The sequence below is a fragment of the Typopeltis vanoorti genome, chromosome 13 (genome assembly GCF_054136105.1).
Source record: "Typopeltis vanoorti isolate ZY-2024b chromosome 13, IOZ_Tvanoo_1.0, whole genome shotgun sequence".
Classification (NCBI taxonomy): domain Eukaryota; kingdom Metazoa; phylum Arthropoda; class Arachnida; order Uropygi; family Thelyphonidae; genus Typopeltis; species Typopeltis vanoorti.
Window position 1 is genome coordinate 109,610,807 of NC_143561.1, and position 18,602 is coordinate 109,629,408.

Below are 18,602 nucleotides of genomic sequence, written 5' to 3' on the forward strand. Positions count from 1 at the left end.
CTTATGCCTAATACATAAAGGGAGATGTGCAATATAATAATCAAATTAATAGCTTCGTTTAATTAGGTTACCACAGAAATGTAGCAGCTTTTTTTTTTTTTTTTTGCTTTTTTCTTGTAAAATTTATTTATTTAATTTTATTAAATTTATAAATTTATTTAATGGAGTATAGGTGAAAAGGGATTTGATTTCAGCTAACCACAATGTCCAAATTATCTATTATAAGACTGATTTTCTTAGGTGTTATTTGGATGTAGAGAAGTTGATTTGTAGAGAAGTAAATTTCCTCTAATAATTCAAATGGAAGTCTAATTTGCGAACTTTGAGAAGGCTATAAATTTTAGGAATGTTTGCTTAGTCTTAAATATATTTATAAGTTTAGGATCCTAGGAGATTATCTCTTCAAGGGATCTGGTAATTTTAGGGCTGCAGTTAGTAAGTGGAGAAAACCACACCAGAAAAATTACCGGATTCTTTGAAGAAATGATGATTGCTTTTTTAACTAAATTAAAAACACATTTTATTGTTAACAATTGTCTTATGCTGTTTGAAAAAAAAAAAATATGATTTCTTACTGTTCAGGCTTTAAGCAAGTACAAAAAGGAATTGATAGATGATCCCATAATCCAAGCTCACCTAGATACTTTATATGACAGCATGTTGGAACAAAACTTGTCACGTATTATTGAGCCATATTCAAGAGTGCAGGTAAGTTTCATAGCATTATTTCATTTTAAGAATATAAATACAGCAGAGTTGCAAAAAAAAAAAAAAAAAAAAAAAAAAAAACTTTATTTTGTCACTTCTGACTGCATCAGTCTACCTAGATCTTGAGCTTCCTGTGGATCTTTACTATCTTGGTATGAAACACTTGTTTTTCCAACCCCTTTCCTCTCCATTCTGTTTTAAGTAATCATATCACCTTGCATTAGTTTTGCTCACATGGTCTTGAATTCTAACAATATCATGTTCCATCCTAATACTCTTCATTTTTAATATTATTCTACCATTCATGGCATCTGTTCACTCATTTAATTTTTCTTAAAACTCTCATATTGTGGTCTCTAATCTTTGATCAAGTTCTTTATTTCCAACTCAACTTTCAGATCCATAAGTTAAAATTAGTTTTGCCACTGTATTATATACAATTACTTTGGTATTTTCACTGATTTCTCTCTTATTCATTATAAATATATTCACTTTACTCCACTCCAGGAGTATATGTTGAGGTTGTGCTAGATGTGTGCAACACACCTGATCAATTCATGAAGTGATTTTTAAGAAGTTATTTATTTGAAATAAATTTATTTATTTATTTATTATTCATATCAATTATTTATTGATATTGACAGCATGACTGTAAATCAGATAAGGCAAGCATCGCCCTGCAAAACTTTTATTCTTTCATATTTGAGTATTTCTGATTGAATATCATGCACTTACTCTAGCCTACTTTCCACATTTTAGAGTTTTGATGATTTTCTACTTCAGAGTATATACAGGGTGTTCGGGATAAATTTGACAGTTTCGTAAGGAAAAAGAAAATCTTCTTTGTATCTATTAAATTTAATGAATTGACAAAAAAACATTACAGGCAGAGTTAATTACAATACTATCAACAAGATTTACTCAAAATAACCACCATTAGCATCGATCACAGCTTCAATTCTGCTTCGGAACCTCGAACAAGCTGATGCTACAGTCTCCCTGGGAAGGGCCGCAAAAACTGTTTTAATTTTATCCATTAACTGGGCTTTTGTATTACTGGAAGTGCGATTGGTGTCTTTTTCAACTGCGCCCCATACAAAATAATCCATGGGGTTAAGGTCTGGGGAGTTTGGAGGCCAAACATTTGGACTGGTGAAGTCGTAGAAATTTTCAGACAACCATTTTTGACTTTTCCCAGAGGTGTGGCAAGGGGCCGAATCCTGCTGCCATACATATGGCCTACCATTGGCTACCCTTGTTATCCAGGGCTTGACTACAGTTAGCAACTCCACGAACAAAGCCCGAATTCCAATGCCAGGGTTCTTCAACACCTGTTCCTGCAGATTTGCGAGGAATTCTGCTGTACGAACGCAATCAGATCGTCTGCTAGGGATCTTTCTTCTTGCTACATCCTCGTAGTCACCATTGCAAGTCTCTAGTTCATGCCTGATTGTTTTTACTGTATTCAGGGAGCATTGGGCAGCAGTCGTAATATCCTTATTTTGATGGCGGGCACGAATCATCATGATACAAGTTATTCTCTTCCATGATTCAGGTGGGTTCCAGCTATCCATCCTTTCTGACATCTTGTATATGAATGAAGAAGGGTCCAAACTTTTAAATGAAGAGAAGTGTGTGTTAATACATGTAACTTACGGAAAAATATAATTAATTATAAATATGTCAAATTTATCCCGAACACCCTGTATATATATCAACACTTCAGTGTTGATATTATATACTCCTGATTGACTATTTTGACCTCTTGACTATTTTCTTCTACTGCTATTATAAACACTTATTCACCATAATAATAATAATTTTATTATTGCAAATATTTCAACCTGAAACTAACAGGTCATCATTAGTGCACAACACATTTGTAAGATGAAGCACAAACAATGGAATGTTACTCTTTTTACAGATTTGAGCCAAATGATAGAGTGCTACCATACAATTGGTATTTACGAAATAAAATGAACAAGAAACATATATATAATAAAATTAAAAATTAAAAAAAATACAGTGAAATTACATTTTAAAAAGTAACAACATAAAAAAAGCTGGTGGAGTGGAGAAGTTATCGCATGCCATTTATCAGGACGAGACTCTCCTAAATCTTTGCAATGGATGGACAGATTCTGATTTAAGTTTAGGAAGTGTAGAAGTACTTCAGCACTCTACAGTACTAGTACATGGGTATATAGGGATTAGTGTACACTCCTTGTTTTCTCCGTCCAGATTTTTCAGGCTTATTTTGGGTGATATAAAGGTTGGTATTCCTGTTGTCATTTTTTGACCGAACTTATTTGTTTAGAGTACAAGCGGAGGCAATCACATTGAACCTGGCAAACATCAGGAAGGGAAAAAAGAAATCTTATTTTTTGTGGAAGGTAACCAGGAGAAGATTTTGTTGACAGGTAGAGACAAAACTATCTTTTTCAGGATCTTTGCAATTGATTCAGAGATACCTGCGATGTATGGAATTGTGATCTTCCATACCAGTTCAGGATTTCTGGGGAACAGCTTCTCAGTGTCAGATGCAGTTAGTCTTCTTTGAGATGAAGCCATCTGTAGCATGTTGTTTGGATGGTGTCAAGTTTTAGTCAGAGATCCTTAAGATTTGAGCAGCCAACATGTGCTCTATTAAATAAGATTTTATGATGCCCATTTTGATAATTATTTTGATGATGATGGCTATCTTGAATTTTGCTGATGTTATGACTTTATTTCAAAGGAAAGGAATTGTTAATGTAACTATTGAAGAATTGGAGATTGTCATTGTGGAAAACAGTATGAGGAAGACTGTTCCAAAAGTTTGAGGTGTAAGAGGTATACCATATATCTCAAAGAAAAAGGTACATGGCATATACTTCCTTGGGTTCCAAAGGTATAAGGAAGGGGATGAGAAGTTGGTTCATTGAATTCAAAACTGAACTACATATGGATGCTAACTAGCAGCTTTCTGTGTTTGTGCATGATTAGAAGAAAATGGAGGAGTGGTGGTGGTGGTGGTGGCCAGTTTGGCAGCATTCATGGAAATATCTATAGAAAACACACAATGAAGAAACAGAGCATCTGGGGGAAAGTGATTGTAAACATAGATCATTTATTGAGTAAAAAAGAAATGGATCATTTATTGAGTAAATAGCTTTAGTGAAGCATTTTGAAGGAGGTTTTTGGTGCAGTAAGGTTGGGAAGATTTGGGATTTATAAATTGTTAGCAGTTGAATAGAAGAAAAGTATTGTTTAGAACAAGAGCTGAATACCATGATTTTGGAGGCCAAAGAAGGTATCAGTGTGACATGTTTATGCTAGTATGGGTTAGATGTGAAAGCCAATACAAGAAGAGAAAGCTGAACTTGGTTGGCATGTGGAATGTTATCAGAAGCGAGGCTCAGTTTTACTTCCCAGAAATAGGACAGGATTGTTGGTGGCATTAAAATTTACGCATTGTCATTAGCCATTTCTTTTCTTCCAAGTTTTTTATGGATTGTACAGACAGTTGAATCATTGGTTTTGTAATGGTTTCAAATTCAAAACTCATTTTGAATGCTTATTTATTAACTCAGGCTTTCTGGCTAAATGTCCTGACCTTCATTCTTTTGACAATTCTCTTGTTATAAGAAGTAGTTTTCTTAGTGTGGATTAGCCAAATTTTAAATTTCTAACGAACATGCACTTCTGCAGTTGATGTTCACACTTTCATAATAAGTGTACAACACATACCGAGAGAGAACTTTTATGGCTTCTTATGCGATTTTAACTGATCTATTCTGGTCATCAAAATAGATCATTTAAAATTAGTATTTTACACTTTTAAGATATGACTGCATATAAGCAAATAAAAAAAATATGCAAATAGTAAGCCATTACTGTATTAATAGTTAGGGATGTTTAAGCAGAGTTGTTCTAAAATCATATAGTAACTTAAATGAAATGTGAGATGAAAGATTATCAAAACAAGCATTTGAAGCAAAAATGGCAGGAAAAGAATCCAGAGGATGACTAAGATATGCATGATGTAGTTGTGCGTGATTTAGAACAAGGGTTCTCATCCTTTTCCAGTGGTGTACCACTATATTTAATTCAAGATATTAGATATATCAGTAAACAAATCTGTTTTCGTACCACCCTGCAGTGGCTCGCGTACCATAGGTTGAGAATCCCTGATTTAGAAGATTATTATTAGTTACAAAATATTTATTAGTTTAGACTGTCATAAAATTTGATCAACCCCGTGATATTCAGTAAATGATGACATTAAGAAAAGTTCTGTGGTGGAATTTATTGTATGGGTTGTAACTGAACTGGCTTGTTTTAACTTGAAATACTTTAAATGACCAGTAATTTTTAGATAGTAAGAAGCAAGTCAGCAAAGTCATTCAGAATAAAAGAAAATAATACATTAAGAATATAAAAGTTAATACAAGAAATGTAAAAAGCTAGAATAAAATAGTGCAAAAAACAGAATAGCCTTTGATAAAATGAAATTTTCTGCAGGATATGGAATAATTCTCATAGAAAGAAAACTACAACTACATTTGCCATGTATTTTAACCTTGCAAGGGTTCTAGAAATGGGAGATACTGTTAGTAATTAGAGATTTTTATATAAAGGATATTATCATAATATTAATCCTACCAGCTGCACCATTGTTTAAATATAGGATTTTTATTTATTTTATCTCTTTTTCTAACAATTATTATTATTTTTTTTAATTTGTGAGTGTACCTATATATTATATTGCACAAGGGCTCACTCCGATTGGTGCAATTACCCCTTTTTTACTATTGTTTTCAGAATCCAAAAAATCACTAACTCAAGACCAAAATACAAAATAAACACATTTAATAAAACAAAAACAATATATATATATACACTTCAAACAAATTTCACATAACTAACTACAGAATTAATTGGATCCAAGGGCTTTTAAAATAAAGTTACACTTAAGAGACTAGACTAAACACTTTGTTTGCACAATGACAAAATGTTCAGTCAGTTTCTTTCTTTGTCAAGGCCCTTTTCCAAAGATGAAGAATGACTTTATTCTTCATTTTTACAAGATCCTTTTTCTTCACTCATGTAGCACACATTTAATTCTTCCTGACTCAATTTTGTCTTCTCTTCAGTAGAAATCATAGTTAGATTTGGCATCCTTAATACAGATGAAACTTCCTAATCAGAGTTTTCTCGAACATTCCTTTAGAACGTAAATAGCAACTTCTTCTTCTTCTATTCACTAATGCTTATTGACAGTCTTAACTCTTCCACTTTAAAAAAAAACTTAGTTCTATGATTCCTTTTTCAGAATCTACTACTGATCTTCCAATTAGCGTTTCTTCCAATATTCCTTTTAAAACGTCTATAGCAATATTTCCCTTTTATTTACCAATACTTATTCCACATTAAAACTTCATAGTTCCATGATTCCTTTTTCGGAATATACTATTGATTTTCTTCCGACTGTCACGTAAAAAAAACTCAATTTCCTTCGAATCTAAATATTTGCTTGCCTGTGTTCTAATTTCTTTCCGAACGCTCTCTTGTTTACTCTCCCGTTGCTTCGATACCGAACTTGTCAGCTGTCAATCACACATCGAACTTCTCAGCAAGCATGCACACTCTGTGAAACTGGCAAGTGAGAAACTAAATATAATGGCTGACACACAGATTACGTTAGCGACAAGAGAATGTCTTCACAAAACATTTTTTAAGTTCTTTACATTTCATTTTGACAAAACAATTTCAATAACGAGCACATGGCAAGTGCCGACAATGTGTGTTATGAAACCAAAATTAATAAACATACTAACATAAACAATACATAAAAATATTCAGAATTTTAAATTATGATTATTTTTACATCAGTTTCATCTTTCTCTGAAAATTAAAAAAAAAAAAAAAAATTTAAATATTCAACCTATATTTAATAAATCTTTAATGCTTATTCTTAGATCATAAATAATAACGTGATTCTTGCTTATCATTATTTACACTCTCAGAATCACTAGTTTCAGCATCATCTGATGCTAGATATAATTCAGAATTTTCTTTTTCCAATTTACTATACTTACAAATTTCATTTCTATACCTTTCAAATATTTCATTTAAACTATTTGGATTATGCCCTAAATCTACGGAATCATCACTATCAGAATCAAATTCTACAAGTGTTTGAGATTCTACAAATTGAGATTCTTTATCCTTACTAACTAAATTAGAGGTATTTTCACATTCCTCTGGCTTACTTAACTCTATATTAACTAACCTATGATATTCTGCTATAATTTCATCAATGTTAGAGTCAGTTTGATTATCAATACTCTTACATTGTACATTATCTAAATTATGTACCCTGGGAGTTCTAAAATTTCCTGCACTAGGTATTGTTTTACCGAAATTTCTTAATTTTCTCCCTTGCTGTGTATTTGAATTACAAGCTTTAAAACTATTCCCTTTCCTACTAACTGATTGTGAATGAGATGCACAATTAGTATCAGGAAAACAACAATCATCTTTCAATATTTTATTCATATTGTCTCCTAATATAACTAAATTTCTACTCCCTAAAAAATACTGTGTACATTTATAATTTTACTAGGATTTTTGACATCTTGAATCCTAAAATTCGCAAGAGAAAATTTGTCTAGAATTCTATATAGACCTATCCTAATTTCCCAACTCTTTTTATACTAAATTTATCATCTAACAATACTAAATCTCCTGGTGCAAATGGCTTATACATTCTAAAACGATTTATATACAGCCTAGTTTTCTAAGAACTTAATTTACTTATTTCACCTACTAATCTGTGAGTAGTAGAAAATTTATCTACAACTGTTCCAAATTCTCATTTATGTCATTGTATCCTGTATTAGGAATGACTGAAGCAAGTTCATTAGGAAAGATTGGATCAAAACCATATAAAGCAAAAGATGGTTTTTCTTTGATAGAAAAACCATCTTTTGCTTTATATGGTTTTTCTATGATCTGTATGCAAATAATGCTTGAGCAAGATATGTGTCCCAATCATTCATTTTAGTGTTTGCTAGATTGTGAGCCCCCCTGATAATCTCAGGGGCTCACATTGGTGAGTACGGGCATGGCAAACCCAAGATACCCAAACTAGACCTGATCTTCATACAATATACACTTGATATATCATATCTGGAGGCTGGTCTTCTACTCTTCTTTCCCTCTACTCTCTCTTACTTCTTACTCCCCCCCCCCCCCCCCAGTGCTATTAGAGCAACTCGAGGGCGAGGGGGTGACTCTTTCCTCTCAAACTGTAGTTTCCACTATCTACTAAAAAAAAGCTGTTGAACTCAGGTCAAGGAGTGGTGGTTGACACTTGACGAAAACTTAACCATTCAAACCGAATGAACTCTTACCAACCCAAAAATATATGCCGGCTCGACCATTGCCCGGTCAAACAAGGGTCTTGCCCACTATTAGGAAACCAAGACAGTGAGGGCAAAAAATATGCTATTGGACCAAAACATCACCTAATAGACAGGAAAGACATAACAAGCATGGGAACATGGAATGTAAGAACTCTTCACCAGCAAGGAGCATTGGAAATACTACTGCATGAATTAGACAACTACCGATGGAAAGTGATTGGACTCTGCAAAACCAGATGGACTGGAAAAGGAGAATTCCACCATAGACAGTACAAAATCTTAACTTCAGGTAGGAAGGACAACTAACACCAAGAAGGAGTAGCACTTATATTAAAACCAAAGGCTCAAAACTCTCTATTGTCCTACAATCCTATCTCACCTAGGATAATTAAAGCAAGATTCAAAACATCGATCGGATCACTAACTATTCAAGTATACCTCACCAACTTCAACATCATCAGAAGAAGACATTGGGGAGTTCTATATAAATTTGCAAAAAGCAGTACTGCAAACATCAAGGCAAGATCTCCTAATTGTAATGGGGGACTTAAACACAAAAGTAGGCAAAGACTGGGATACCTGGCCAAGAGTAATCGGAATGTTCAGGTATGGAGAAAGCACTGAACGCGATGAAAGACTGCTAAACTTTTGCTCAAATAATAGACTAACAAAAACCAACACTCTCTTTAAACATCCAAAACCCCAAAGAAAACAGACATGGATATCACCAGACAGACAAACCAAGAATATGATAGACTATATTATTGTAAACCAAAGATGGAAATCAAGTATCCTAAATTGCAGATCCTTCTCTGCAGATTGTGGATCAGACCATAAGCTAGTATTAGCAAACCTAAGAATAAAGTTAAAATCTGGAAGCACTTTTAGAGTCAAAAGGAGACTGAATGTAAAAAAACTACAAGACAACAATATTCTAAGAAAATATCAACTAGAACTAGATAAAAACCTGAATGAACTACCAAAAGAGAATATAAACATCAAAGAACATTGGTGCAAATTAAAGGAAATAATATTAAATTCGACAGAAAAAACAATAGGTTACACAGAAAGAGAAAGTAAAAAGGATTGGATCTCGAATGAAGTAAAAAGGTTAAGTGATCAAAGGAAAAGCCTGAAACTAAAACAGAACTATAACAGAAATGAATATAATAGATTAACCAGAGAAATTAGAAAACTAGTTAAAAGAGACAAGAATAACTGGTTAGAAGAAAAATGCAAAATGTCAGAAAAGCTATCAAAACAAAAGCTATTTGTTTATATAATCCTTCATGGATTATATAAACAAATAGACCAAATTTAGTAAGACATGGACAACAAAAATTATAGTGATCAAAAACAAAGAGGGACAACTAATTGAAAGTAAAACAAAAAGAATAGCCAGATGGGAAGAATACTTCAAAGATTTATATAATAAAAACAGCTTCCAGGATATTACAATTCCAGCCACTGAAATGGGAGAGGAAACAAATATCTTTACCAAAGAAATAATAGTACACAGCATAGAAAAGCTGAAAACTAGGAAAGCACCCAGCATTGATCAAATGCATGCAGAATTCTTAAAAGCAGGAAAGGAACAACTTTTGGAACCATTAAAAACATTATTTGAAAGGATCTACAAAAACGAAGCAGTGCCTACTGATTGGACCAAATCAGTCATAGCTCCTATATACAAAAAAGGAGATAAAACAGAATGCAATAATTACAGAGGCATTGGCCTCCTCAGTATTCCAAGTAAGGTTTTTACGAAAGTATTCCAAAAACAAATTAAGCCATATATAGAACTGGCACTAAGAGAAGAACAAGCAGGTTTCAGACCAGGGCGAAGCACAATTGATCAACTATTCACCTTAAGACAGCTAATAGAAAAGACACTAGAGTACAACCAAAGTTGCTACATAAATTTCATAGACTTTCGTCAGGCATTTGATTCAATCCATAGAAGAGAACTATGGAAAACTATAGAAGAATTTGGAATTCCCAACAAAACTATAAGAATAATAAAGAATCTGTATGAGAAATCTGAAAGTGCAGTACGAATGGAGGACACCTTAACCAACTGGTTCCACACAGAGAGCGGAGTAAGACAGGGATGCAATCTGTCACCAGACCTGTTCAATCTTACACTGGAAGAAGCAACGAATAAGGCCTTAAACAATGAATACTCTAGAATCAAAATATATGGAAAAAATGTGACAAATTTAAAATTTGCAGACAACATTGCATTACTTGCAAGGACAGAAGAAAATCTATAGCGAATTTCTGATAAAATAAAGGAGGAGTGTATAAAATCTGGATTAAACATAAATATAGACAAAACAAAAATTATGCAAATAGGAAAAAGAAGCGCCAATCTGAAAATTGAAATTGATAGTAAGAATCTAGAGCAGGTAGAAAACTTCACCTACCTTGGAGGAGTTATTGAATACAGTGGTGAAATTATAAAAGATATGAACAGACAAATCAGTCAAGCATCCCAAACTTTTGGACGACTTAATAAAATATGGAAGGCAAGAGAGACATCAAACAAGTAACAAAAGTAAGAATCAATGAAACAATGGTCCTCCCAATACTCTATGGAAGTGAATGCTGGAATCTCAAAAAGGCTGAAGAGAAAAAATTATTAGTTACTGAAATGGGTTGACTAAGAAGATTACTTTGAGTATCTCTGCTGGATCGACTAAGAAAAGAAGACATAAGGAAACTACTAAAACAAGAAATAACAATAATAAGACAAAATCCAAGAAAGAAGACTGCGATGGTTTGGCCATGTGACCAGAATGGGAACAGAAGGACTACCATCTAAAGCCCTGAATACAACGATTGAAAGTAAAAGATCCAAAGGACGGCCCAGAATTAGTTGGATAGACAAAATAAAAGAGGACCTGAAAACCAAATCACAACACGCGACACCAAACTGGGCAGAATTGTTCAGACTCTCCCAGGACAGACAGAAGTGGAAAGAGTTTATTCGACCTCATCATTCACATAGATGATGGAAGAGAGAAGAAAATTGGAAAGTATTTGCTTTATTCATCCTTTCACACATACTATTACACTGTGGGTGGTAAGATGAAGTAAAAATCTTCCTAATATTAAGTAATTTACGTAACTGTTTCACAGCAGTTCAGATGTGAAATTAGCTCCTTGATCTGAAAATAAGGTCTGAGGAGTTCCATATCTACAAATTATCATATTCAAGAACTTTCTTGCAATAGTATTTGTAGTTTGATCCTTCATTGAGACTGCTTCAGGAAATCTAGTTAGCATATCTATAGCTACTAGAATGTACCTATTGACTTTTTTAGTAATTGGCAGTGGACCTACCACATCAATAGCAACAGTCTGAAAAGGTCTAGTTGGAATTGGAAATAGTTGTAATGGAGCTTTTCCTCTGAAAGGGGATCTTATTTGGCATTTATGGCATGATTTGACTTATGTGAGTATGTCACTCCTCATACCTTTCCAGATGTAACGATCCTTTATTCTTTCCCAAGTTCTAGAAAATCCTTGGTGTCCTGCCAAGTCAGAATCATGGAAAGTGTACATAATCCAAGGAATCATTTGAGTTGGTGCCAAATATTTTCACTTTCAACCTTCCATCTGTCTAGATAAGAGTAACCCATCTTTATCTAAATATAAGTTTTCCAGGTTTAAAAATGTATCCAGTTGAGTTTCGCCCTTCAATACTGCCTTATAAATAGTTTTGAGTATGGGATCATCTTTCTGAGCTCGGACAATCTCATCCTTTTCCCAAATTTGTGAACTAGGTTTTTTTATTCTTTAGAGTCTCAATATTAAACACTTGGTCGTTGTCATCAGGGTGTTTAAAATCTTCAGGAGATTGCTCTAATTTTCTGTTGTCACCTGATATCCTGTCTAAATGACATTCTAATCCACACAAGGACATTGTACCATTAACAAAATCACATGCAAAACCATGACATTTCAGAAAATCAATTCCAAATATTACTTGTACATTTGGATTAGATGATTCTGGAAGAAAAATGGATGACAAATTTTCAATCGAAAACAAGGAATTGAAATAAAAGCATCTATTTGCTTATCAGCTGAAATTTCTGATTCAAATATATCCTTAATTTAATTGGATAGCTTAAAACTGAAATGTCATTTGGAATTAGAGATTTAATTCTGTTAAACAAACTATGAGAAATGAGTGAGATATGTGCACCTGTGTCAAGCAAGATTTCACAAGGCACATCTTCAATAAATCCTTGTAGAACTGTCAAAGGATTACCTCTATTAGCATAAGAAGCTAATGATACATCAAACTCTCTTTTAGGGTTTGAGCTGCCTCTAGCTTTACCCATGTCTACTGAGTAGCTTGACATTTCTGTCCTTTCTAGTATGATATTGGAATAATAATTATTCCCAGATTTTTCATTATTCTCTGATTTCTTATGTTGAAAATGAGATTTTTCCCTAACATAACAGTCTTTAGCAAAATGACCAGGTTTATTGCATCTAAAGCATTTTGAAATATATCTCCTTTGAGATATTTTATTCCTGTCAATACCATTAGATTTACAAGAGAAAGATTGATTATCTGTAGGATTGTTGGATATTGTTAACCACCTCACTGGCCATTATGGATCAAATGCGCATCCTCATAGGCTTCGTATCCATCATATATTTCAATGTAATATCAATGGTATTATAATTTTAACATGCATTTCGCATCCAAGATGAACTTGACGTCTTGGCCGGTAGTGTGGTTAAATCAGATATCATCTTAAATAGAAGTTCCTATTCTTTTACTATTGGTCTTTGTTGTCTTTCTATTTCTTCAATAAGAAATGTTTTCAGTTCCTCTAATTTTCCCAAATCATGTAATTGTACCTTGCACTGAGATTCTGGAACATTTTCTGTTAGATTTACAGAAATTTCCTTAGACCATTTCTTTTTCTTAGTACCTTTATATTTTTGAAACTTTCCTTCTCTCACTTTATCTGTAACCACAATGCTAGGAGAATGAGTTTGATTATACTGAAAAGAGTTTACCTGTTTATTATTTTCAGAATGAAATATATCTCTAAGTCTCTTTTCCTTTTCCCTAACAAGTTCAAAACATTGTTCAAGATTTTTAACCTTTTTCTTGTATGCTGTTTCTTTCAAATTATCTTTAAGGCCATGTCTAAATTGATTAAACAGCAACCATTGTAAAGAGGATTTCTCTTCAGATGAAACATTAAATTTATGAGCAATGCTCCAAAGTCTGTGGTAATATTCTGAAACAGACTCCCTATGACCTTGAATGCACTGATGAATTTTCCAAAATGTTAGGCCCTAATTCTCCCACACTTGAAAATTATGATATTAGCAAACTTTTAAATGTTTCATAACTGTCAGTGTCTCTCACTAAAGGAGATGTGTTAGAATGTTTTGGCTTTACCCAATAATTTATTACAAAGTATAATCAACAAATGAAAATCTGACCATTTTCCTAAATCTGTAATTTTTTCTGCATATTTAAAAAATGTTTCTATGCTTTCACTACTATCTCCTGAGAAAGAAGGTATTACTAAAGTTGGATTAATTAACCTAAAAAATTCCTCATCTTTAACTAAAGAAACTTGACCATTAGAATTACTACCTCCTGTAGCCATTTTACTTGAGTCAAGATTTACTTTCTGGATTCTAAAAATAAAGTTAAGTCATAACCAATTCTGTCGGCTACACCATTGTTAATAATTAGAGATTTTTATATAAAGGATATTATCATAATATTAATCCTACTGGCTGCGGCATTGTTTAAATATAGGATTTTTATTTAATCTCTTTTTTCTAACAATTTTTTTTTTTTTATTGCTTTCAGAATCCCAAAAATCACTAACTCAAGACCAAAATACAAAATAAACACATTTAATAAAACAAAAAAAAATATATATATATATACACTTCAAACAAATTTTACATAACTATAACTAACTACAGAATTAATTGGATCCAAGGCCTTTTAAAATAAACTTACACTTAAGACTAGACTAAACACTTTGTTTGCACAATGAAAAAATGTTCAGTCAGTTTCTTTCTTTGTCAAAGCCCTTTTCCGAAGATATATGACTTTATTCTTCATTTTTACAGGATCCTTTTTCTTCACTCATGTAGCACACATTAATTCTTCCTGACTCAATTTTGTCTTCTCTTCAGTAGAAATCATAGTTAGATTTGGCATCCTTAATACAGATGAAACTTCCTAATCAGAGTTTTCTCGAACATTCCTTTAGAACGTAAATAGCAACTTCTTCTTCTTCTATTCACTAATGCTTATTGACAGTCTTAACTCTTCCACTTTAAAAAAAAACTTAGTTCTATGATTCCCTTTTCGGAATCTACTACTGATCTTCCAATTAGCGTTTCTTCCAATATTCCTTTTAAAACGTCTATAGCAATATTTCCCTTTTATTTACCAATACTTATTCCACATTAAAACTTCATAGTTCCATGATTCCTTTTTCGGAATATACTATTAATTTTCTTCCGACTGTCACATAAAAAAAAACTCAATTTCCTTCGAATCTAAATATCTGCTTGCCTGTGTTCTAATTTCTTTCCGAACGCTCTCTTGTTTACTCTCCCGTTGCTTCGATACCGAACTTGTCAGCTGTCAATCACACATCAAACTTCTCGGCAGGCATGCGCACTCCATGAAACTGGCAAGCGAGAAACTAAATATAATGGCTAACACACAGATTACGTTAGCAACAAGAGAATGTCTTCATAAAACACAAAACTTATTATTTTAAACTACAATAAATTCGCTTAAAATAACACAACTATTCAAATCCGGTAAGTACATCAATTTTTTAAGTTCTTTACATTTCATTTTGACAAAACAATTTCAATAACGGGCACATCGCAAGTGCTGACAATGTGTGTTATGAAACCAAAACTAATAAACATACTAACATAAACAATGCGTAAAAATATTCAGAATTTTATGATCCCGTATATCTTCTGGCTAAATAAGGTTTAAAATAAACAATACTTATTGTTGATTGACTATAGTAACAACTATATTTCCCTCCCCTTTCCTTATGTATAATCATGAAGGGGAAAGCACTGGTGGATGTGAAGAGAAAGCAACTACAGGGTTTTTCAAAAGGGTGTATACAACTTGACAGGAGAACAGAGAATAACTTGGAAAATAAGCCCAGAGAGAGTGTCATAATGTAGTGAAACACATCCATTTTTGGTCACATAAATTTATTACCAAATGACAACACTAGATGGCATGATATAGTACACCATTTGAAAATGGCGACTTTCAGTGGTGCAGAGTGAGCATGTTTTGGTTTGATAAAATGAAGTCTGCAACACAAGTTCGGAGGAATTTTCGCATGCAACATAGCACAGAAATCCTAGTAAGTTCACGATTTATATGTGGCACAAAAATTTTGTGGAAACAGACTGTTCTGTGTGCATCATCCAAGGTCAATGGGAAGGTTTCATGCTGCTGATGCTGTTGTGGAAGAAGTTCGAGAAAGTTTCCAGAGAAGCTGGAAAGTCAGCCAGATGGGCATCTCGTCAAAAAAGGAATTCCACATCTGACTGTGTGGTATGTTTTATAATAGCATCTACATTTAAGGTCCATAAAAATTTAACCTCGTACAACATTTGAAGAAAGACTATAAGAAGATATGCCAGGATTTCTGTATGGAAATGATCAGTAGGATAGAACAAACTGAGGACTTTTTGGACGATCATTTTCAGTGACGAGTTCACTTTTCACATAAGTGGACAAGTAAACACAACTGTAAAATTTGTGGAAGCGAAAATCCACACATCATCATAAAATATGTTTGCATCACCCCAAAGCCAACATTTTTTACGCCATAAGCAAGAAGAAAGTGTATGGGGCCCTTTTTTTTTTCCCTAGAATTACGGTTACTGGTGGTGTGTATCTGGACATGCTACAAGGGTGCCAAATACCACAATTAGACGACGATGATATGATGGATGCTTACATTTCTCTCATTACCTGACAGATGTAAGGTCATACCTCAACAACCGTTTTCCAGGCAGATGGATTGGTAGTTGTGCCTATAGCATGGCCGCCACATTCCCCCAACCTTACACTGCTAGGTTTTTTCTTGTGGGACTTTGTGAAAGATCAAGTGTTTGTACCACCACTACCAGCCAATTTGGATGAGTTGCTTTCCAGTATTACTGCTGCCATTGCTGAAGTTATGCCAAATATGCTCTGCCACATGTGGCAGGAAATTTATTACAGATGGGATGTCTGTAGAATTACTGGAAGCAATCAAACTTTAACTGTCTGTGTTGAAACTTCAAGTGTTATGCTAACATTTACACAGTAATAAAAATTGTTCATCTATCACTATTTACCTTCTATTGTCATTCAAAGTTGTATACCCTCTTTTGAAACACCCTGTATATGAACTTTTTTTTTTTTTTTTTTTTTTTTTTTTTTTTTTTTGTACAGCTATTTTAGCCATCTGAGAGTTATACCTTCTTAAAATTTAGGTGTATTTATATCTTCCTAAGTCCTTCGTAGAACATCTTTTAGTAAATCTGCATAGACTGCCTGTTAATTAGTTCTAATGTCATATCCACTGATTTGAACTCTTTGAGGACACCTATCAACAGAAGAAGCCTGAATGGCAAAGAAATGGAGCTAGCTGAGGAATTAGATAAGTACCAGATCGACATAATGGGGTTGATTGAAACAAAAAAAAGACAAAAACTGGTGCGATCTTTCTGAACAATAAATACAAAATGTTATATTCAGGCAATGACAATCAAGGAAAAGAAGGAGTAGCCATAGTATTCAACACAAAATACGATCAAGTAGAGTGATGTGGGCAAATATCAGAATGGGGAATTGGAAAATGAGACTTATTTGTGCCTATGGTCCCACGGAAGGTTCTACTAAGGTAGAAGTGGAGGAATTTTTTGATGCTTTAGAAAAGCAACTGACACAATGAAAAATGAAAAGTTGGTCCTTGTTGGGGGATCTAAATAGCAGAGTAGGAAATGATTGTCAGACATGCAAAAATATTTTGGGGAAATTTGGAGAAAAGAGCAAAGCTAATAATAATGGCAAATAACTGTTGGATTTCTGCTCAGGACATGGACTGGTTATTACTAACACCATGTGCACAAATTCACATGCAGAGAAGAGGCAAGGAATAAGAAAAGTCTCATTGACTATGTTATTGTTGAAAGTGATGTTTTCTTCCTGGTGCAGAACACCAGAGTGTACAGAGGATTTGGAATTGGAAGTGATTACTATTTAGTCTTGAGCAGGATAAAATTGAATTTCATATTGAAAAGAATAACGTGTAAGAAAGTTTTAAAGCGAATAAAAGTTGAGAAGCTCTCAGATGTGAACTGTAGGCTAAAATACACAAGGATTATTGAAGAAAAAATGAAAGAGTTTGAGAAGAGGAACCAAATCTTGGAGATTCAATGGCAAGCCTTGAAGATAACCCTGATTGATTCAGCTAGAGAGGCATGTGGTGAAGTTGTCTGCAAGGATAAAAAAATTAGAACTCCACGGTGGACACAGGAAGTTAAAGAGGCATTGAAGGAAAAGAAGAAAGCATATCAAAAGTTCTTGACAAATAAATCAGCTTGTGCTCTTAGAGAATACAGAGACCAATGTAAGAAAGCTAAACACTATGTAAAACTGGCTAAACAAAAGTCATGGGAGGACTTTGGCAAGAACATGGAAAATAAATATCAAGAAGGTGACAAAATATTCTGGAGGTTGTTGAAGAAGCTTAGAAATGGAGCAAAGAGTGCTGTAAAAAGAGTTAGAGATGATAAAGGTGACATGAAAACACCAGAAAAAGATATCCTTGAAGTATGGAGTAATTACTTCGAAAAATTGATAAATGAAACAAGCAGTAATAGCACAGTGGTAAAAAACACTCAACAGGTATACAGTCAGGAATACATATCCATACTTGTAGTAGAAAAAGCCATCAAAGGCTTGAAATGTGGAAAGGCAGCAGGAGTAGATGATATTTGACTAGAAATGCTGAAGTATGGTGGTATAAAAGTCTTACAGTGGCTGCACAGTAGATCAGATGGCCTGGACACAGGAACGAATTCCCATTGATTGGAGTAGAGCTCTCATATTACCTATATATAAAAAGGAAATAAAACTGAATGTGAGAATTACAGAGATATTTCCCTACTGAGTGTTCCTGGTAAGGTTTATGCAAGTATATACAGGGTGTTCGGGATAAATTTGACAGTTTTGTAAGGAAAAAGAAAATCTTCTTTGTATCTATTAAATTTAATGAATTGACAAAAAAACATTACAGGCAGAGTTAATTACAATACTATCAACAAGATTTACTCAAAATAACCACCTTTAGCATCAATCACAGCTTCAATTCTGCTTCGGAACCTCGAACAAGCTGATGCTACAGTCTCCCTGGGAAGGGCCGCAAAAACTGTTTTAATTTTATCCAT

The 18,602-nt window shown here is 33.5% G+C and overlaps 1 protein-coding gene across 2 annotated transcripts in view; it reads left to right on the top strand.

Moving 5' to 3' along the window:
* LOC150100465 (26S proteasome non-ATPase regulatory subunit 11-like) overlaps positions 1–18,602 on the top strand; it is a 237,046-nt gene that overhangs the window by 159,886 nt on the left and 58,558 nt on the right. For both annotated transcript variants that reach the window (XR_016549277.1, XM_090403074.1), the window contains exon 9: positions 583–708. Coding sequence is in view for 1 of the 2 variants with exons in the window: in XM_090403074.1 (XP_090259200.1) it covers positions 583–708 (126 nt within the window). In the remaining variant the exon portion in view is untranslated. The remainder of the gene's footprint in view (positions 1–582; positions 709–18,602) is intronic.